The following is a 20,102-nucleotide window of genomic DNA, read 5'->3' as shown; positions in this document are numbered from 1 at the left end:
CATATTGTTTTTCATAATATTTTCTTACAATCCTTTGTATTTTTTTGGTGTCAGTAGTTATTTCTCCTCTTTCATTTCTGATTTTGTTTATATGGGTTCTCTCTTTTTTTCTTGGTCAGTCTGGTTAACGGCTCATCAATTTTGTGTTTCTGTGAAGGAACCTGGTCTTTTTGTATTATTTGTTCAACTCTATTTTATTTCTACTCTGGTCTTTATAATTTGCTTCCTTCTATTCACTTTGGACTTTGTTTTTTTTTCTAGTTGCTTTAAGTGTAAAGTTAGAGTATATATTTGAGCTTTTTCTTGTTTCTTGAGGTAGGCCTATAATGCTATGAATTTCCCTCTTAGGGTTGCCTTTTCTGTCTTCTACACATTGTGGATTGTAGTGTTCTCATTTTCATGTGTTTTTATTTCTTCCTTGATCACATTGTTAACCCATTCATTGTTTAGTAACATGTCATTTAGTCTCCTTGTCTTTGTGTGTGTTACAGTTTTACTACTTGTGCTTGTAGTTTCATAGCATTATGGTTAGTGAAGATGCTTGATATGATTTTAGTCCTCTTAAATTTATTGAAGCTTGTTTTATGTCCCAACCTGTGGTCTTTCCTAGAACACATTCCATGTGTACTTGAAAAGAATGTATATTCTGCTGCTTTGGGGTGAAATGCTCTGAATATATCAATTGAATCCATTTAATCTAGTGTGTCCTTAAGGCCACTGTCTTCTTGTTGATTTTCTGTCTGAAAGAGCTATCCATTCATGTCAATGGTGTGTTAAAAATCCCTTAGTGTGACTGTATTTATGTCGATTTCTCCCTTTATGTCCATCAAGATTTGCTTTACATTTTTAGGTGCCTCTGTGTTGAATGTATAAATGTTTAGAAGGGTTATGTATCCTCTTGTTGGATTGCCCCCTTTATCATTATTATATAGTGGCCAATTTAACTCTTACTATAGCCTTGGTCATTTTTTAAACAGTTTTATTTATTTTTAGAGAGAGGTGAAGGGAGGGAGAAATAGAGGGAAAGAAACATTGATGTGTGAGAGAAATATCATTCGTTGCCTCTCATAGCCCCCCAACTAGGGGCCTGGCCCACAACCCAACCATGTGTCCTGACCAGGAAGCGAATCGGTAATCTTTTGCTATGTGTGACAACGCCCAATCCACTGAGCCACACCAGTCAGAGCTAGCCTTGGTTTTAACATGTTTTTGTTAGAAATAAGTATTGCTGCCCCAGATATTTTTCCCTTTACATTTGCATGAAATGTCTTTTTCCATCCCTTTACTTGTACTCTGTGTGTATCTTTCATTCTGTTGAAGACAGCATATATATGGGTCTTGTTTTCTTATCCATTCAGTTACCCTGTGTCTTTTGATTGGAGCGTTTAAGCCATTTCCATATAAAGTGATTATTGATAGGTACATATTCATTGCCATTTTATTTTTTTAATTACATTTCTCTGTTTCTTTTCCTTTTCCTCCTCCTCCTCTTCTTCCTCCTCACCTTCCCCTTTTAACATTTCTTATAATACTGGTTTGGTAGTAATAAACCATTTTTTAAAAAAGATTTTATTTACTTTTAGAGAGAGGGGAAGGGGGGTAGAAAGAGAGGGAGAGATATTGATGTGAGAGAGAAACACCAATCGATGTTTCACATGCCTGTTGCACATGCCTCAACCAGGACTGAACCTGTAGCTCAGGCATCCGCCTTGACTGGGAATCGAATGGGTGACCTTTTGTTTTGCATGATGACGCCCTACCAACTGAGCCACACCAGTCATGGTTGTAACAAACTTTTAGCTTTTTCTTGTCTAGAAAACTCTATTTCTCCTTTAATTTAAAATTTTAGCCTTGTTGGGTAAAGTAGCTTTGGTTGTAGGTCCTTGTTTTTCATCACTTGGAATATTTCATGAGAATGCCTTCTGGCCCGAAATATTTCTGTTGAGAAGTCAGCTGACAGCCTCATGGAGTTCTGTAGTAGGTAACTAACTGCCTTTCTTTTGCAGCTTTTAAGATTCTTTCTTTATCTTTAATCATTGCCATTTTAATTACGATGTGTCTTGGTATGAGCCTCTTTGGGTCCATTTTGTTGGAGCTCTGCATTTCCTGGACTTGTATGTCATTTTCCTTCACCATGTTAGGGAATTTTTCCATCATTATTTCTTCAAATATGTTCTTGATCCCTTGCTTTCCCTCTTCTCCTTCTGGTACTCCTATGATGTGGATGTTGTTACACTTGCCCCAGAGGTCTCTTAAAATAGTCTGATTCTTTAACTTTTTTTTTGTTTGTTTTTGCTGCTCTGATTGGTGTTTTTTTCTACTTTGTCTTCCAAATCACTCTTTCTGTCCTCTGCTCCATCTAACCTACTGTTTATTCCTTCCAGTATATCATTTATTTCAGATACTGCATTTTTCATTTCTGACCAGTCCTATTTTTTATGGTTTCTATGTCCTTTTTCATGCTGTTGAGCATTTTTGTAATCATTACTTTGAACTCAATATTGCTTGCCTCCATTTCATTTAGCTGTTCTTCAGGAGAACTGTCTTGTCATTTCATTTGGGGTCTGTTTCTTTGTCTCATCATTTTGGCTACCCCTTTTTGTGTATTTTTTTCCTATGTATTAGTTGGATCTTCTATGATTCCAAGTCTTAGTAGGGTGGTCTTACGTGGTAAGTGTCTTGTGGGAACCCGTGGTGCAGTCTCCCTGATTATCTGAGCTGGGTGCTCTAGGAATGTCTTTGTGCACATTATGTGGGCCCTCCTGTTGTAATTGAGTCTTGATTGCTATTGACTCATTCTTGTGTGGCGTCAACCTTCAGCCTGGCTGACTGAGGATCAACCCCCAGCACAGTGTACACACTGCTGTGCAGGTGTTGTGTTGAGTACACAAAGTAGAATTCCCTTCAGCAGGCTTTGGCACCTGCTGAGATCTCCCTGGGGATAAGCTGTTTGTGAAGTTAACTGAATCCTGCTCTGTTGTTGTGTGAAGCTGGCCACTTGGTGTATTGGCTCTGGTTCTCATTGGAGTGACTCTGGTGCAGAATTATGTGAGGCGCTGCCTGTGACTGCCCTTGGGCAACCTGTTGAGACCTCTCAGTGATCCACATCTGTGGCTCCCTCTGCTGGGCCTGGTTTCAGGCTGAAAGGACAAAGTTGCCCACCAAGGCCAACTTTTACTGTTACTGAGCTCATGGAGGGACAGCTAAAGTCTGAAAATACCCAGAGATCTGCCTTCATCTGCAGGCTGTCTGGTAGGCTTAAACACTGAAGGTACCTCCAGCTGTACTCCTCATCAGGGCTTACACTGCACAGAGTGGGGCTACTAGATAGATGCCGCATGAGGGGAGTGCTCTGCCTGAGAAAGATGGCTCCTGCAATATGGGGTAGTGACTGAGCACAGGGATCCTGGTGGCTGACCCTTCAGCTCTCTCCCCAGAGCCACCAACCCCAGAGTCTCTTCATGCAGCTCTAGTCTACTCTACCCTCCCTCCCACCAGAGCCCAGGGTGAGTATTTATGAATAAAATTTTGTGTTTTCGCCTTTTAAGAGAGTGGCTGCATGTCTAGCTGTCTCTCCCTAGCATACAGAAGCCCCAGTGCTTTTCATAGCCAGATGTTATTTGGGTTCCTTTCCTGGTTCGGGAGCTCTGAGCTTGAGAGCCTGGCTTGGGGTTTAGAACCCACACTTTTCATGGGAACTCCCTTCCTTCCCCCAGCATCTGAAATATCCCTCCAGAACATCAGCTGCCACCTGTGGGAACCCAGGCAGGCCTCTCATGCCTCTGCACTTCCTACCAGTCTTGACGTGGCTTCTTTTGTAAGTCCTTGGTTGCAGGGCTTCTCTCCAGCTGATTTTCAGTTGGTTATTCAGAATGATTTTTCTATAATCTAGTTGTAATTCCAGTTTTGGTCCTGAAAGGAGGTTAGTGTGGCATCTATGTATTCCTCCAGCATCTTGGCTCTTTATACTGTGATTTTTATAAAGGATAAGGAAACAGACTTCTTATAAACCTTCTTTAAAAAATAACTTTATTTTTAACTTATAATTAACATACAATATTATATTAGTGTTGGGTATACAACATAGTGATTACACATATACTTTACAAGGTGGTCACCCCAAAAATCTAGTGCCCCTCTAGCACTGTACAGAGTTAGTAGAATAGTGCTAACTATATTCCTTATGCTGGGCTTTACATCTCCGTGACTGTGTTTATAACTGGCAATTTGTACTTCTTAATCCCTTCCCCGTTTTCACATACCACCTAACCCCCTCCTAAGTGGCAACCATGAGTTTGTTCTCTGTATCTATGAGTTTGTTTCTGTTTCGTTTGTTTGATTATTCTGGGTTTTTTTTTATTCCACATATGAGTGAAATCATATAGCATTTGTCTTTTTCTGTATAATTTTACTTATCATAGTATCCTCTAGGTCCATCCATGTCACAAATGGCAAGGTTTCATTCTTTTGTATGGCTGAGTAATATTACATTGTATATATGCACCAAATCTTCTTTATCCCTACATCTATGAATGGACACTTAGGTTCCTTTCAAATCTTGGCTGCTGTAGATAATCCTACAATGAACATATGGGTCCGTATTTTTTTTGAATTAGTGTTTGGATTTCTTTGATAAATAAACAAGTGTAATTACTGGGTCATATGGTAGTTAATTTTTTTGAGGAACCAAACTACCTTTTTTTTTTTACATAAAGTTTTAAAATTGATTTTAGAAAAAGAGGGAGAGAGAGAGAGAGAAACATTGATTTATTATTCTACATTTTTATGCATTGGTATACATCTGCATAAATTGGTCATGTATGTATTGGTCATGTATGTGCCCCGACTGGGGATTCAGCCTACAAACCTTCACTTACTGGAACAGCGCATTAACCAGCTGAACTACGTGGACAGGGCCTATATAAAATTTTTTGGCAAGAAAAATTTCAGCAGTCTGAGTTTTTAAATCTTTCTGAAACTCTAGAATATTATCTTTCACCTGAAAACAAATTGGTTGGATCAAAAGATTCTAGTTATTATTTACCCTTCTACTGAACATAAATAATATAATAACAGTTTGCAGTTGTACAGGGCTTTGAAATACCAACCCGTAATCTCATTGCTTCACATTATGGTCCTTCACAGAAATACTTAGGAGTTGTCTTTATTTAACAGATGAGTAAGCCTGTTTAAAAATGTGAGGTTATTCTCCCCAAAATAATACCTCTGGTTAATGATAGAATTGACGTCTTGTCTTTGACTCCCAACTAATGTTCTTATCACTTTTGTGAAGGTAAGTTGTTTGGTGAGATGTGTAGATTTATATATACATACTTTAAAAAATATATATGCATACCTGTAACATATTTTAGACTCAGTAATTGTTATTGAAAGTTGTCATAACTTATTTTTAGTGTGCACGTAGGTCCTGTATATTAAGCTATTTTGCTTTTGTTTAGCATTTTAGCGAAACTGGTTGTTAAAGTCAATAAAGTGGGTTAAAAATGAAATTCACTGATAACAAACAATGCAGTCCTTTCTTTGTTGATGTATTTGTGTGCATACCTCCCACAGAACATTGTTAGTTTCATTTTCCAGTGAACTTCCCAGCTTGGATATATCTGCTCTCATACCAGTCTCCTAAATGCCTGTGGGGCAAGGGAAATGTGTATTGCATGTAAAGAGTGGGAACAATTTAATTTAATCTACTAAAGCATTTTGCAGATATGTCAATGAATTGAAAATTTCATTAGCTCTGTTAGCTAGCATTGTATTAAAAGGACCCTTTTCTTCACTAGGGGTAGGAGAGCTAATATAAAATTGTGAATTGAATGTTATTTTAGATATCTGAAACTATAGTTTTGAATATTTTCCAGATTTAATGTATCTTTGTTGGTATGTAGTGGATAGTCACTCAGTTAGTATTTATTAAATGGGAACTCTAGGAATGATGATTTTCAGTGTCATCATTCATGTTATGTTGCAGTCCCAAATATACATTGTAGTATTGTATTTTTTCTTTGTTTTTGTAAATGATAAAGCAATGCATTCAGTTCTAGGCAGCTGACAAATCTTAAATGTCAAAAAAAGGAAGGATGAAACAGTTGCTTTTGGAATAGGGAATTCTTGGTTTTTGAAAGCATTTTATCCATGTGTACAGTTATTGAAATAAAATATTTGTACTTGGCAGACTTTTCTTTACTAAATGTCACAGATATATATTTATAGATATGGGGTTAATGCCTTTTGTTATTAAGTAGGCAGTTAATCTTCAAAGAAATGTACAGAATGTAGTTTATAATTACTATATGAAATTTATGTTGTTCTTTTTTGTAACAAATTTTTCTTTAAAACGGAGCATTTATATTTTATACTTCAGTTGTCATAGGGCTTTGTTACCTTTAAGTTTGCTTCTGGATTCTAGCTTTGTAGTCCAGATGTCGGTGCTATTTGCAAATTAAGCTGTTGTTCACAGAGAAAAGAAGGGTTAGCAAATCAGTTATTATTCTGATTATATTTAATTACCAAGGCTAATGTTTTTACTCCTGTTCCAAAATATATATATTTATATATAAAATGGTTTATTTCACAAATTTTAAGACAGACATTCACATTTCAACACTACTGCTATCAGGGTATGTCATAATGTATGACAATTAAATTGATAACATTTTAATTTTCTTAGTGGCACATAAAATAACAGTGTGCCTCACAATTCATATTGTCTTTAACTGGATGAAAATCAGTGTAATGTAAAGATCTTTATCAAGTTTGGAACCCCCTTTTGAAAAACAGGTTGTTTACAATTTATATATAATGTGTATATATATGTATATATATGAATGTGTATATATATACTCATGTATATAGATGTGTGTGTGTGTGTGTGTGTGTGTGTATGTATGGATGAGTATGCTCATCTTTTGCTTACTGTTTGCCTAAAATCAAGACAGAATTTTCACTTTCCTTGTTAATTTTGGAGACAGGTATATAACAAAAGTAATGAGAAATTTGATATATTTAATTAAGGAAAGTGCAGCCTAGACATGTTAAGGGGTTTGTCTGAATTGTCAAGGCTGAAAGCTAGTTCATAGCACCATACATAAAACTCACTCTTCCTTCCTTGTGTGGATATAAGAAATGTCCACACCTTTAGAGAATTTTTATATTTATTTTGATGACAACTACCAGGAAGTAAAATCTCAACAGATTGAGAAAGTGCTCCAACGAATGGCAGTTGTGCAGCTTATTTTATACGTTAGAATCAAAGGAGGAAACGTTAAGCGGGGGTTATAGGAAATTCATCGGTGGTAAATTAGGTGGGAGAAGGCAAAGTGGGAAAATCTCTGAGCTTGGATAAAGAGTAGAACAGAGAGATAAATACTTTTACATTGCTGGGTACAGGGTAGTTAATAATTAACATTTACAGCACATAGAGTTGGTTTGCTGCGGAACAAGATTACAGTGAAGGGTTCTGTGGTCCCTTCCTCTGGTGTGGTGGGTGTATCCTGAGGGGTCTGGGAAAAGGGGATTACTTCGACATTCCAAGGGTATGTTATTTTAGATCCAGAAAGGCAATAGACAGGCTCAGTGAAGGTAAAGACTGACCTTTGTCTAGGAACCTACAGGCCTAGGATGTGACTACCTGCTATGACTCACTTTTAGTTGAGAAATTTTAATTTCATACCATCTTGTGTGGTTACTTTCAGTCTCTGAATTTGTATGGCCCACCATGCTTGTCTGGTTTAGTATGTGGCCTCTTTTTCATCCACACTCATTTCTAGTTTTCTTATCATTTTCTCTTTGATGTTTAAGGATGACCCTTGTGAGATTGAGGCTGTATCCACTACAGAATGACCGAAAGGCTGATATCTCATGACCCAGCCCTCAGGCAGGCTCCGTACATACCGGTGGGCCGAGGCTTACTTTGTCACAGGAGCATGCTCACCAAATGGACTTCGTCATTTTCCTTCTAATGAACAAGTCCAGATTGTCATGGTTCAGGGTTTTATGTACTTCTGTTCTTTCCGAACATTTCATACTGGAGTGCATAGTGTAAATGATGCATTTTAGAGTTCATAATCCTATGAATGTCCCTGTCCATACATTTCCTCCTCCCATCTCCAGGATATTTAAAAAGTCATGTGCCAAACCTTTGTAATGGTGATAGGTGGCCCTGAGGAAGAAGATTAAAGGGCACTGTTTGGAGGAGGGAAGGCGAGTGTGGGCAGGGCCAGAAACACACCATCTTACTGACCTTTGCCATCATTCTGAGTTTGAAGGGAATCCTCTGGAGGGAATCCTTTTTGTGTTTTCTATCAAATTTGCCTTTTAAAATATCACTCCAGAAGACTGGATTTTGTGTGTGTTGGTGTGGTGTGAGGGTGTCTGTTTTGATAAAGAGACCTTTTCCCCCAGCATTGATTTGGGTGAGAGCCTGAGTAGATGGGTGGTGGGGAAATGGGAATAGCACAAACAGACAGCTTGGAAAAAGTCTGTTGTTCAGGGAGAAAACAGCACTGAACCCATTTCTCACTCTAGCTTTCCTCTCCAGGCTCTGGAAACCTCTTGTGTTATCTTACGCTCACTTTCTCACCCCCAGAGCAACCCAGATCCCAGGATCATCCATTTCCACTGGGTGTCAGTGAGCTTTCTGCCTGAATTGTTTATTCACTGGGTCAGAATCCACCTTCTCTTCTGTATTCCAAATATTTGCCTTCCCCTAATTGTTTTATTTGGTTAGTGGCGCTGCCACTTCTGACTCCTCCCACTTTTGTAACTCCCACCCCACCCCTGCCTGCCCTAAAAATTGTCCAAAGTTTGGGACTATCCAGAGACTCTGGAGTCTTAGTGATTCAGCTTATTTATTGTCTCTTGGATTTCTTCTGTTCCTTCACTTCTCACTGTTACTGCCTCATCATCTTTTGACTGGTCTGTATCTGCCTCTCAGTGCTTCAGTTAAAAACTGGGGATTACATTACCTACCATGAAAATTTGCTAGGAGCAGCAGTTTATTTATTTTTATTTAATTTTTTAAAAACTTACTAACTTGAGAGAGAGAGAGGTAGGGCGGGAGGGAGAAACATTGATTTGCTGTTCCACTTACTTGTGTACTCATTGGTTGATTGTTGTGTGTGCCCTGACCAGTGATTGAACCTGCAACCTTGGTGTATCGAGATGATGCTCTAACCAACTGAGCTCCCAGCCTGGCTTATTTATTTTTAAAATAATCGTCACTTATTAATTTGAGGTGGGGGGGAGGGAGGAAGGGAAGTAGGGGGAGAGAGAGAAACTGGTTTGCTGTTCCACTTACTCATGCATTCATTGTTTGATTCTTTTATGTGCTCTAATTGGGAATGAAACCCACAACCTTGGCATATCTGATGATGCTCCAACCAGCTGAGCAACCTGGTTAGGGTAGGAGCAGTAGTTTAAATGGTATATGTAGAACATGTATAATAGTGCTTTGATATCAGTGGATGTTCTGGACTTCTGTTTCCTGCCCACTAATTTATCTTTCCGCCTCTAATTTTTATTCATACCCTTTTGTTTTTGTCCGGCTACTAGGGTTGTCTTCTCTAAATATGTTCTCTAAGCACTTTCTATTCTTCTCCATTCCCTACAGTGTGGCCAAACCTCCTTAACATCTCAGTCCAAGCCCCAAATCTAGTCCCATTGTTCACAATCTTATCCTTTACACCTTCACCATCACAGGCCTTTCTTCATTCTTATGTCCTAACAGCATTAGATAACTAGGTGTTGTCTAAAAGCCCTACTTTGACTTTACTTTTGTGATTTTTTGATTCAGATTGCCCCTTTCTCCTTTCTCCCTATCCTCTTGATTGTTTAAAACAATAAGCCAAAATTTTATAATATAGTTGGTATATTTCATATGTATTTTTATATATGAATATATGTATCGATGTATGAGTATGTAGATGCATGTATCTCACAAGCTGTTTATCATTACAAGGGATAGCGTAAAGTTGGCTCTTTCATCTGTTACACATATTATCTTGGGGAATAATTTAGACTTTAAACTTGTGTGTTTACATCTGTGTAATAAAGTGGGGTTTTCATGGATGGTCTTTGTTTCTGTATTTTGTCAAGGCCTGGGCCTGAACTTAATTATAACCCAGGTAGAGCAATTATATGAGAAGAGCTGACAACTTACCCAGATACTTTGCTTTCTAATAGAATTTAAAAGACTTAGATGAATGGCCAGTTAGCAGGAAAAGGGAAAAAAAAAAGAATTAACATTTGGTGAAAGATAAGTTCTTTATGTGTGTTATGTCATTTACTGGTAATCATCTGAAACCTCGAAGAGGTAAGTAGGTATTTAACGTGAGAAAATTGAGGACTAGAAAGATTAAGATATTTTCCCAAGATATAAAGCTTGTTAGACTCTCTTAACTATTAAGCTCTCCCACAAACAGTGAAGGCTGAGTAACAGCGAGTGCTTTTGTCAGTTGTGGTTTCTTTTCTGAACACTGATTATTGTCTAGTCTGTAGGCTACTTACTCCTGACAGTTTGAAAAAACATTTTGGTTCAGTGAATGTGTTTGTCCTGGGGTTTGTGTCCTTTCCCTTTCTCTCCTGGATATTTTTATTTAAGCACTATTAAAGTCATAAAAATAATATTTGGCTTTCTGTTATTGTGCTTATTCTCTTAGGGTTATAAAATGTATTAAGTGTATGCATTATATTTAAACTAGATGGAAAAGAAATACTTGTTTAGTACAGCAGGAAAGAAATGAAGTTCATAGCAGATGAATGCATATTTTTAATATCACTTTTATGTGTTTGGAGTCCTATATACATAATTCAAAATCAAAGATTTCAGTACCTTGTGTTAAGTGGTAGTGGTGGTAGCAGTAATAACAGCTAACATTCGTTGAGCTGTGATGATGTGCATACACATGTGTTAGATTTGTTATGTACATGTTTCTAAGTATTTTACTTGTATTAGCTATATATATGTGCGTGTGTGTATATATATGGTCTGGCATAAATAATGCCTCTTTTTTATTATAAAATTTTTTATTATAAGATCATAAGCATGTATTTCTGTAACATAATACTGTCACACTCAAATACAGCATAGGACATTTTAGGTGAAATGTTCAAATTAAAACTATAAATTATTATGCCCATATTATTACCCAACCAACTATACTCAAGCAGGCCTTACTTTGCCGGACCCTGTATGTATGTTTAGCCTCACCTGAGGATATGCTTGTTGATTTTTACAGAGACGGCAAGGGAGGAAGAGAAAGGGGGAGGAAAACGTCAATCAGTTGCCTTTTCTAGGACAGTGGACCAAATCTGCAACCTAGGTATGTGCCCTCTCTGGGAATTGAATCTGCAGATTTTTTTTTTTTATGGGACAGTTCTCCAACCAACTGAGCCACACTGGCTAGGGCTTGTATTTGCTTTTTAAATCTTCTCAGTAATCCTCACAGGCGGGTCATGTATTATCTCCATTTTATACATGAGGAAATCGGGGCACAGAGAGATTAGGAAATTTACCTTAGGTCACATAGCTAGGACACACACTGCACTGTCTTGGCATTTCTATATCTGAGTTAGTTCAAATTTGTATTGTTTTCCACCTAACTACATTATTGAAACACCCCTCAATGTGTTATTTATCTCCTTTCCTGGGATTTGGACTCATTGTACTTTTTCGGGATATGGTGTAACAGGTTATCTTCAGAGTAAAAATTGACTAGGCCTAGTGGGGTTATAGGTAAGTTACTTGAATTACTGAGGTATTCTTAAGGAACTAAGGCATTCCTTATTATGTGTTATTAATGATAATATTTTTTAAATTCAGTTATGAAAACATTACAGATTCATGAAGGTACTTTATTTTACAAGATGTCATTGAAATGGAAAATTTCATGTTTAAATACTGGCTGGTGGAGTAGGTTGTTTTCAATTATAGCTGATAAGGAATTTTAAAAAGGTATGACAGGAATAGGTAAACATCTTTTCTGTTTAGCCAGGAGTAATACTGGATTCTAAACTTGTAATTTGCAGGAAGAAGGTTTGAGCTAATAGAGACACAATGTTTTTGTAAGAGTGAGGAAATATTTGTTGGCTAAAAAATATACTATATAATATGTTTTAATGCCTTTATATTAAACTCAAGATTTTTTTATCCTTTTTTAAATATTTTTTTATTGTTCTATTACAGTTGTCCCTATTCCACACCCCCCCGCCCCCCACCCTGTTGCTCTCCCCTGGCCCATCCAACCCCTGCTCCCAAAGAAATCCCCACCCCATTTTCCTTGTCCATGGGTCCTTTGTGTATGTTCCCCTTCTTTCCCCTGTTATCCCCCTCCCTCCACCCTTCTGGTCACTATCAGTTTGTTCTTTATTTCCATGTCTCTGGTACTTTTTTGCTCGCTTGTTTGTTTTGTTGATTAGGTTCCACTTATAGGTGAGATCATATGGTATTTGTCTTTCATCCCCTGGCTTATTTCACTGAGCATAATGCTCTCCAGTACCACCCATGCTGTCGTGAAGGATAGTAGCTCTTTCTTTCTGCTGCGTAGTATTCCATTGTGTAAACGTATCACAGTTTTTTGATCCACTCATTTCCTGATGGGCACTTAGGCTGTTTCCAGCACTTGGCTATTATGAATAATGCTGCTATGGACATAGGGATGCATGGGTTCTTTTGAATTAGTGTTTCAGGATTCTTAGGGTATAATCTGAGCAGTGAAATCACTGGATCAAAAGGCAGTTCCATTTTTAGTGCTTTGAGGAAATTCCAAACTGTTTTCCACAGTGGCTGCACCAGTCTGCATTCCCACCAACAGTGCACTAGGGTTCCCTTTTCTCCACAGCCTCGCCAGCACCTGTTGATTGTTCATTTGTTAATGATGGCCATTCTGACAGGTGTGAAGTGGTATGTCACTGTGGTTTGAATTTGCATCTTTCTGATGGCTAGTGATGCTGAGCATCCTTTCATATGCCTGTGGGCCCTCTGTATGTCCTTGTTAGAGAAGTATCTGTTCACGTTCTTTGCCCATTTTTTAATTGGATTGTTTGTCTTCCTGGTGTGGAGTTGTCTGTAAACTCAATATTTTTCTCCTGCTTCTTTTTTTTTAGTTCGCCAATGGACATGGACGAAAATGAAAGCAACGAGTCCCTGATGGCAGCAAGCAGCCAATATCCTAAAGAGGCAGTAAGAAAACGCCAAAATTCAGTGCGGAATTCTGGAGGAAGTGATTCTTCTCGGCTTTCCAAGAAAAGTTTCAAACTGGATTACAGGCTAGAGGAAGATGTAACTAAATCAAAGAAAGGAAAGGACAGGAGATTTGTTAACCCCTGGCCAACATGGAAAAATCCCTCTATCTTAAATGTTCTCAGGTGGCTGATAATGGAAAAAGATCACAGCAGCATTCCATGTTCCAAAGAGGTAGAGTTTGGCTTTTTTGAGTGCTTGTGTATTTACTCTTTTCACACACACACACACACACACACACACACACACACACACCCACACCCCCGCCCCCCATGCTGTGAATTGCTTTATGACACTGAAGTCAGGTGAACCCCTTTTATATGATAAGACAGAAGGCTGGGTTCTGGGGAGACAAAGTGAATAAGATGCCTTCGAATTCATGGTTTAGCAGCAGAGTGCATATATGAATAACCAACTCTGATCTGGTGGCAACTAGAGGTAGGAAGTCCTTTAGAAGTACAAGAAAGGAAGCAATTAATTGTCACAGGTGGAGTTGGAAATGACTTCATGAAGGAGGTGTTATTTGACATGGACCTAGAGAGAGAAAAAGTACTTTTGGCAATGGTTTTGTAGGTGGCATGAACAAGGTTACAAAGGTAAGAAAGTACGTGACATGGTCCAGAAAGTAGTAACCTGATGTGTGTTTGGAATATAAATTATGATGATTAAGGCATGGCCCAAGAGTTCTTGGCTTTTCATCCTTGGATGAAGCTGCTAAAGCTATAAAAGAAATCTTCAGATAACCTTTTCAGGCCTCTTAAAATTGACATTAGGTTATTGGTCATTAAATATGTTGGTTTTACTTAGACGAAAACTTAACTAACATTTGGCCTAAGGTTTATTAGCTGAATGAGATTATACTTCAGTGGCAGGGGTGGGGTGGGGTGGGTGGCTCCCAATTGCAGTAGTACCGATTTCTCTTTTCTGAGGTTCTTTTCCCTCTTCTATGTCCTATCTCACCTGGCCACTCTTTTCCACCAACCCCATGCCCTGCCAGGCTTTATGGGGAGTTGAGATACAAAAGAATTTGAGGTTGGGAGTGGGAGATGGGTTGAAAAAATAGGGGCCTCTGTGGAGGTATGAACTGCAGTGGCAAGAGGCAGGAGGAGCAGTGGCTGCGTGGTAGTGTTAGATATTTTATCTTGGCATGTGCATCCACTTCTCTTTAAATGATATGGGATAAAAAACCTGAACATTTATCACTTTGAAACTAATTGATATTAGTAGGCAGAACTGATTAACGTGAATATCTTACCAGCATTCTTTTAGAATGAGGTAGGACATTTTTAGATAAAACTTTGTGTTTATGTTTCAACTTTGAGGATGGGGAGAACAAGAAATTTTTTCTTCTTCTTCTGGAGAACCCCGTATGAAGAGGAATGTGGAGTTGAGCTGTGAAGAGAAGGGTTAGGGCAGGAGGCCAAGATGGGTAGGCTACTTGCTGGGGTAAATTGTTCCTGGTTTTGGAGCCACAGTTTGTAAAAATACAGATAGCAGTGGTGTCTTTAGTTTGACTTTATTTCAAAGAGGAAGTGAGTGACCACATGGAGACAGAGATACATCTCTGCAGTCTGATAATTTGGGAGGTATTCTAGAAACTGTATGGAATCTCTGAGAACTTGCCAGGCCAGTGGTCTTACGTTCTGTTGGATACTGGCCCCTTTTGAAATCTAATGAAAGCTGTGAACCCTCTTCTTAGAGAAATATATACATGCACATAAACACACTGTTTTTACTATAATTTTAGGGAGTTTTTGGACCCTCTCAAGCCAGTCCATTAACTCATTTATTCATTCATTCATTTAGTCAGTTTATTGGGCAGGAGCCCAATAAATAATTAAATTTCTAGGTGCTAGAGATAGAGCCATGAACAAAGCAGAAAGACACCTTTGGCTGCCTTGGACCTTAGGTTTAGTGGACGAGAGAGACAGTAAACAGTGAGTAAACTCTGTGGTATACTAAAAGATGGTAAGTACTCTGAAGAAAATAGAGAAGGAAGTTAGGGTGATACAGGTGGGAGCTACATTCTTTAATGAAGTGTAAGCTTTTTTTTTTTAATGAAGGCAGAAGACTTTCTATTTTTAAAAAAAGGTCAAAGGAGGTCTCAATATGTACTGCTTAAATATGCATCACATAAAAGGAGAAAGAAGACATATCTGCCCTATTCTATTTTGTTTCTTATCTCTTATCTATGTCTTGTTTTCAATAAAAGCCGAGAACTAGATCAAATGCATGTATACTTATTATTTTTATAGATAACTATAACTCATTCCATATTTAATATCTTAGTTGCCAAGATTATTAAATTTTACAACTCCTAAATATGATAGTCATACTTTTTCTGAAAAACAAAACAACAAAAACCCCATAAAACCCAAAACATATTAAGAATCATATAAAGAACACCTTCTTCAGATCATTGGGTCAATTTAGAATTTAATCAAATTTCTGATAATTGCTTTTTTTAAAAAAAAAATTATTGTTTTTTTAGAGTGAGGGAAAGGGAGGGCGAAACAGCGATGTGAGAAAGAAACATGATTGGTTGCCTCTGGTACAAGCACCATCCTGAGAGCGAACCCACAACCCAGGCATGTGCCCTGACTGGAAATCACACTGGAGGTGACCTTTCACTTTGTGGGAAGATGCGCAGCCAACTGAGCTACCCTGATCAGGGCCTGGGAATTTTTTTGTTACACATTCGGAGGCTAGAGTTTGATAAAACACAATTTAAAATTGTTGTTTTGACAGAAACAGACTCATAGATGCAGAGAACAAACTAATGGTTGCTTGATGGGAGGGGGTTGGGGGCCTAGTGAAAAAGATGAAGGGATTAAAAAGTACAAATTGGTAGATACAAAGTAGTCACAGCAACATAAAGTATACCATAGGGAAGAGAGTCAATAGTATTGTTTTTTTCTTTTTTAAATTTTTATTATTTTTTTGTTTATTATGGTTGTCACAATTTTTCCCCTTCTTTTTTTTTCTTTTTTAATTTCTTGTTTCTTTTTTTATTGATAGCAATATTATAATAACTATATATGGAGACACATGGGTGCTTGAATTATCAGGGGATTTTATAATATATGCAGGATTATAATTACTATACATTATGTAATTCATATTATATTTATTTAGGTATATATATGAAAGTGTTTTGGAGGAAGCATGACTAAAGTGTAAAATAACTAATAGAACAGATCTAAATAAAATGAAAGAGAGTTATTTAGCAGAGCTACACAAGTTAGTTGCATTCTCCAATAATAGTGGTTTATTTTAACTTTAAAGATCAGATTTATTTGAGAAAAACAAAAACACCTCACACCTCAAAAAATGGGATTCACGTATCAAGACATCTCTCAGATACTAAGTTTACAGATTACAAATCATTTTTGTAGAGAATATTTTTTGTACAAATTTTACCTGTATTGAGGAGTGGGACATAAATTTCTGTTTCTGTTTTAATGATGTTTCTTTACTTGGACAGTTCCTGATACCTGCCTTTTCTGGGTCTTAAGAGCAGTGTGCCAGATTCCAGGTTTTGCATTGTTCAGACGCTGTCATTGCTTTGTGCTGTCACAGTTGGCTCAGTGACTTGTCACATTGTTTTTGATCATCATAGTCACCAGTAGTTAGGGGGAAAGAGACAGAGAATCTCAAAGATGGAGGGAGACAGGCACCTCCTGAGTCTAACTAGGTGAAGGAGGCTGTTCTTGTCAGTTAGCACTGCAGAAGTGAGCAGGGGGCTGTGAAGTCAGAGTGTGGGAGACACAGAGCCAAGGCTGCACAGCTCGACCTAGTAGAAAAAGTGGGACACCAGAAGTGCGGAAGCCAGGCTCAGGTTCCGGGTTCCTCCCCTAGTGTGTGACCTTATTTCTGTCACAATCCCTCAAGGAACTCTCTTTTTTTTGTCTATAAAGTTAGGATAAGACAGTTTAAGTCACTATAATTGTTTTTTGGTTCACCTGACACATGAAAGTACTTTGAAAATATAATGTACTCTTTGGCTGTGTGATATTGAAGAACAGGGTGCCCTTTGGAAAAATGAAGCACACCAATTATTTTGTATTTATACTATAGTATGCTAACAGGTTGCTTTTTTAGTTTTATGAAGAGAAAAAAATGCATGTGTACAGTTTTTTAAAAGTCTTAGTCCTGAAAAGCTTATTAGATAAATCCTAGTTACCTAACCAGCCCCTGCTACTCAGTCCCAGTCCTCAGAGGCAACAGCTTTCAACCCTTTCAGTCATCATTCCTATGGAATTTACCTTTATATTTCTTTTAATTTTATTGCAATAAGAACACAACATGAGATCTCTCTTCTTGAATTTTTAAGTGTACATTATACTTAACTGTAGGTAAAATGCTGTACAATAGTTCTCCAGAGCTTCATCTTCACTGAAACTTTGTGCCCTCTGATATTAGCTCCCCATTTCCCTCTCCCCGCAGCCTCTGGCAATCACTGTTCCACTTTTTGATTCTATTAGATGCCTCAAATATGTGGAATTGTGCAGTATTTGTCTTTCTGTGCTCATTCATATTTTCTATCAGATTTAATGCACTTTTAACTCCCTCCCCATCTCTCTCCCACTTGAACTTTCTTTTTACTGTTTATATTGTTGTAAATATATCAATATTTTTCAGTGATGAACTAATTGAATAATATACTTTGGCCATGTCTTCTTTTTTATATACTTTTTCTCTCTGGGTTTAATGATACCTCTTTTTTTTCATCTGCATAACTTCCTGAATGACCACTTCCCTCCTTCCCGTGACTTCTCAATACAATTTTCTTGAGGGATTCTCGGGGTCTTTTGGTACAGGGCCGTAACCTGGGCTGGCAGCCCTCCAGGCTCCCTGCCAGCTTCTGTTTCAGGGTCTCCCTTTACCATCATCCTGGCTCCTTTGCCTCTTCAGTGTTGCCATTTCCTGCATCCCACTTGTTTCTCTTTCTTGCATATTTTCTCATTTTGGTAAAGCACATTCTTAATGAGAGCTTCCTGAGAAAAGTGTTCTTTTCTCAGGGGAAGTCAGTTTTTGATACCTTGCTTGTCTGAAATGTTTTTATTTTCGTAATCGATAGTGTGAATATAGAATTTTAGTTTGGAAACAGTTTTCTCTCAGAATTTGAAAGTATTACTTCTGTGACCTTATTTTTAGCATTGCTGTGGAGAAAGTCAGTGCCTTCTTAATCCTCTGTGTATGATCTTTATTTCTGTAGAAACCTTGAGGATCATCTCTTTGGCATCAGTGTTCTGAAATTTCACCCTGATGTGTTGTTATGTATTCATTCTGCTTGATGTGTGGTGGGCTCCTCAGGTATGAAAATCTGTTTCCTTAGGTTCTAGGAAATTTTCTTCTATATTTCTTTGAAGACTTCTTTCTCTCCATATTTCCATTCTAAAATGACTACTTATTATATTTTGGATCCCCTAGATCAGTCCTCTGTAATTTTCATTTCTTCTGTATTCCATCTTTGTTTGTTTTACATCTGACAAATTTCCTCCAAAATTTAATAATTTTGGCCCTTGCCAGGTTGTTCAGTTAGTTATAGCAGCATCCTGACATGCCAAGGTTGTAGGCTTGATCACTTTTTAAAGACTTGAGTTACAAGAATCAGCTAATGAAGTGGAACAACTCGATGTTTCTCTCTCTCCTTTCCCCTCTTAAAGTCAATAAAAATTTTTTAAAAAATTGATTCATTTCATTTTTAAATATTTGGTGTTATGGAGTTTTAAGTGATGGGTGAAAATGTCACACTGTGAAAATTTTAAAGAAGACTAGAAAATATGAATACCATATGATCTTAACCATACTTAAAAATTGAACTGTGGGGATAGCATAATTTTAACAGTGGTTATATTCTCTATATATTGATATAAAGGATGACTACTACTCTTTATGTTTTTCTGTATTTTCCAAATATTTTCTTTTTTTAATGGATGTTCTAGTACAGTTGTCCCAATTTTCCCCCCATTGTTCTCCCCTGCACCTCCCGCCCGCTGCTCCACAGTCAGTCCACACCCTGTTGTCCATGTCCATGGGTCATTTATACCTGTTCCTTGACTAGACCCTTCCTCTTATTTCCCCCCTTGTCGTTTTCCCCCATCCCTTCTTGTCACTGTCAGTCTGTTCTTTATTTCCATGCCTCTGATTCTATTTTGATTGCTTGTGTTTTTTGTTCATTAGGTTCCTCTTATAGGTGAGATCATATGGTATTTGTCTTTCACTGCCTGGCTTATTTCACTTAGCATAATGCTCTCCAGTTCCATCCATGCTGTTGCGAAGGGTAGTAGCTCTTTTCTTTCTTTCTTTCTTTCTTTCTTTCTTTCTTTCTTTCTTTCTTTCTTTCTTTCTTTCTTTCTTTCTTTCTTTCTTTCTTTCTTTCCTTTCCTTCCCCTTCCCCTTCCCCTTCCCTTCCTTTCCCTTCCTTCTTCCCTTCCCCTTCCCCTTCCCCTTCCCCTTCCCCTTCCCTTTTCCTTCCCTTTCCTTTCCTTTCCTTTCCTTTTCCTTTCCTTTTCCTTTCCTTTTCCTTTCCTTTCTGCTATGTAGTATTCCATTGTGTAAATGTACCACAGTTGTTTTTTTTGATCCACTCATTTACTGATGGGCACTTAGGCTGTTTCCAGTACTTGGCTATTATAAATAATACTGCTATGAACATAGGGATGCATAGGTTCTTTTGAATTAGTGTTTCAGGATTTTTAGGGTATAATCTGAGCAGTGAAATCACTGGATCAAAAGGCAGTTCCATTTTTAGTTTTTTGAAATTCCAAACTGTTTTCCACAGTGGCTGCACCAGTCTGCATTCTCACCAAGAGTGCATTAGGGTTCACTTTTCTCCACATCC

General features: G+C 37.8%; 1 protein-coding gene across 5 annotated transcripts in view; it reads left to right on the top strand.

The window, feature by feature from the left end:
• The window catches only part of NAPEPLD (N-acyl phosphatidylethanolamine phospholipase D), a 64,119-nt gene that overhangs the window by 14,600 nt on the left and 29,417 nt on the right, over positions 1-20,102 (top strand). For 3 of the 5 annotated variants that reach the window (XM_054564449.1, XM_054564451.1, XM_054564454.1), the window contains exon 2: positions 13,120-13,429. In XM_054564449.1, coding sequence (XP_054420424.1) covers positions 13,120-13,429 — 310 coding nt within the window. Of the gene's footprint in view, positions 1-8,829; positions 8,932-11,252; positions 11,337-13,119; positions 13,430-20,102 lie in introns of those variants that run through there. The other 2 variants (XM_054564450.1, XM_054564453.1) reach the window with 2 other exon arrangements.

The sequence above is a fragment of the Pteronotus mesoamericanus genome, unplaced genomic scaffold, assembly GCF_021234165.1.
Source record: "Pteronotus mesoamericanus isolate MK-2021 breed Mesoamerican mustached bat unplaced genomic scaffold, CSHL_Meso_final scaffold_85, whole genome shotgun sequence".
In the NCBI taxonomy this organism is placed as follows: Eukaryota; Metazoa; Chordata; class Mammalia; order Chiroptera; family Mormoopidae; genus Pteronotus; species Pteronotus mesoamericanus.
The sequence above is the reverse complement of the archived record's forward strand: the minus strand, read 5'-3'. Positions and strand labels throughout refer to the sequence as shown.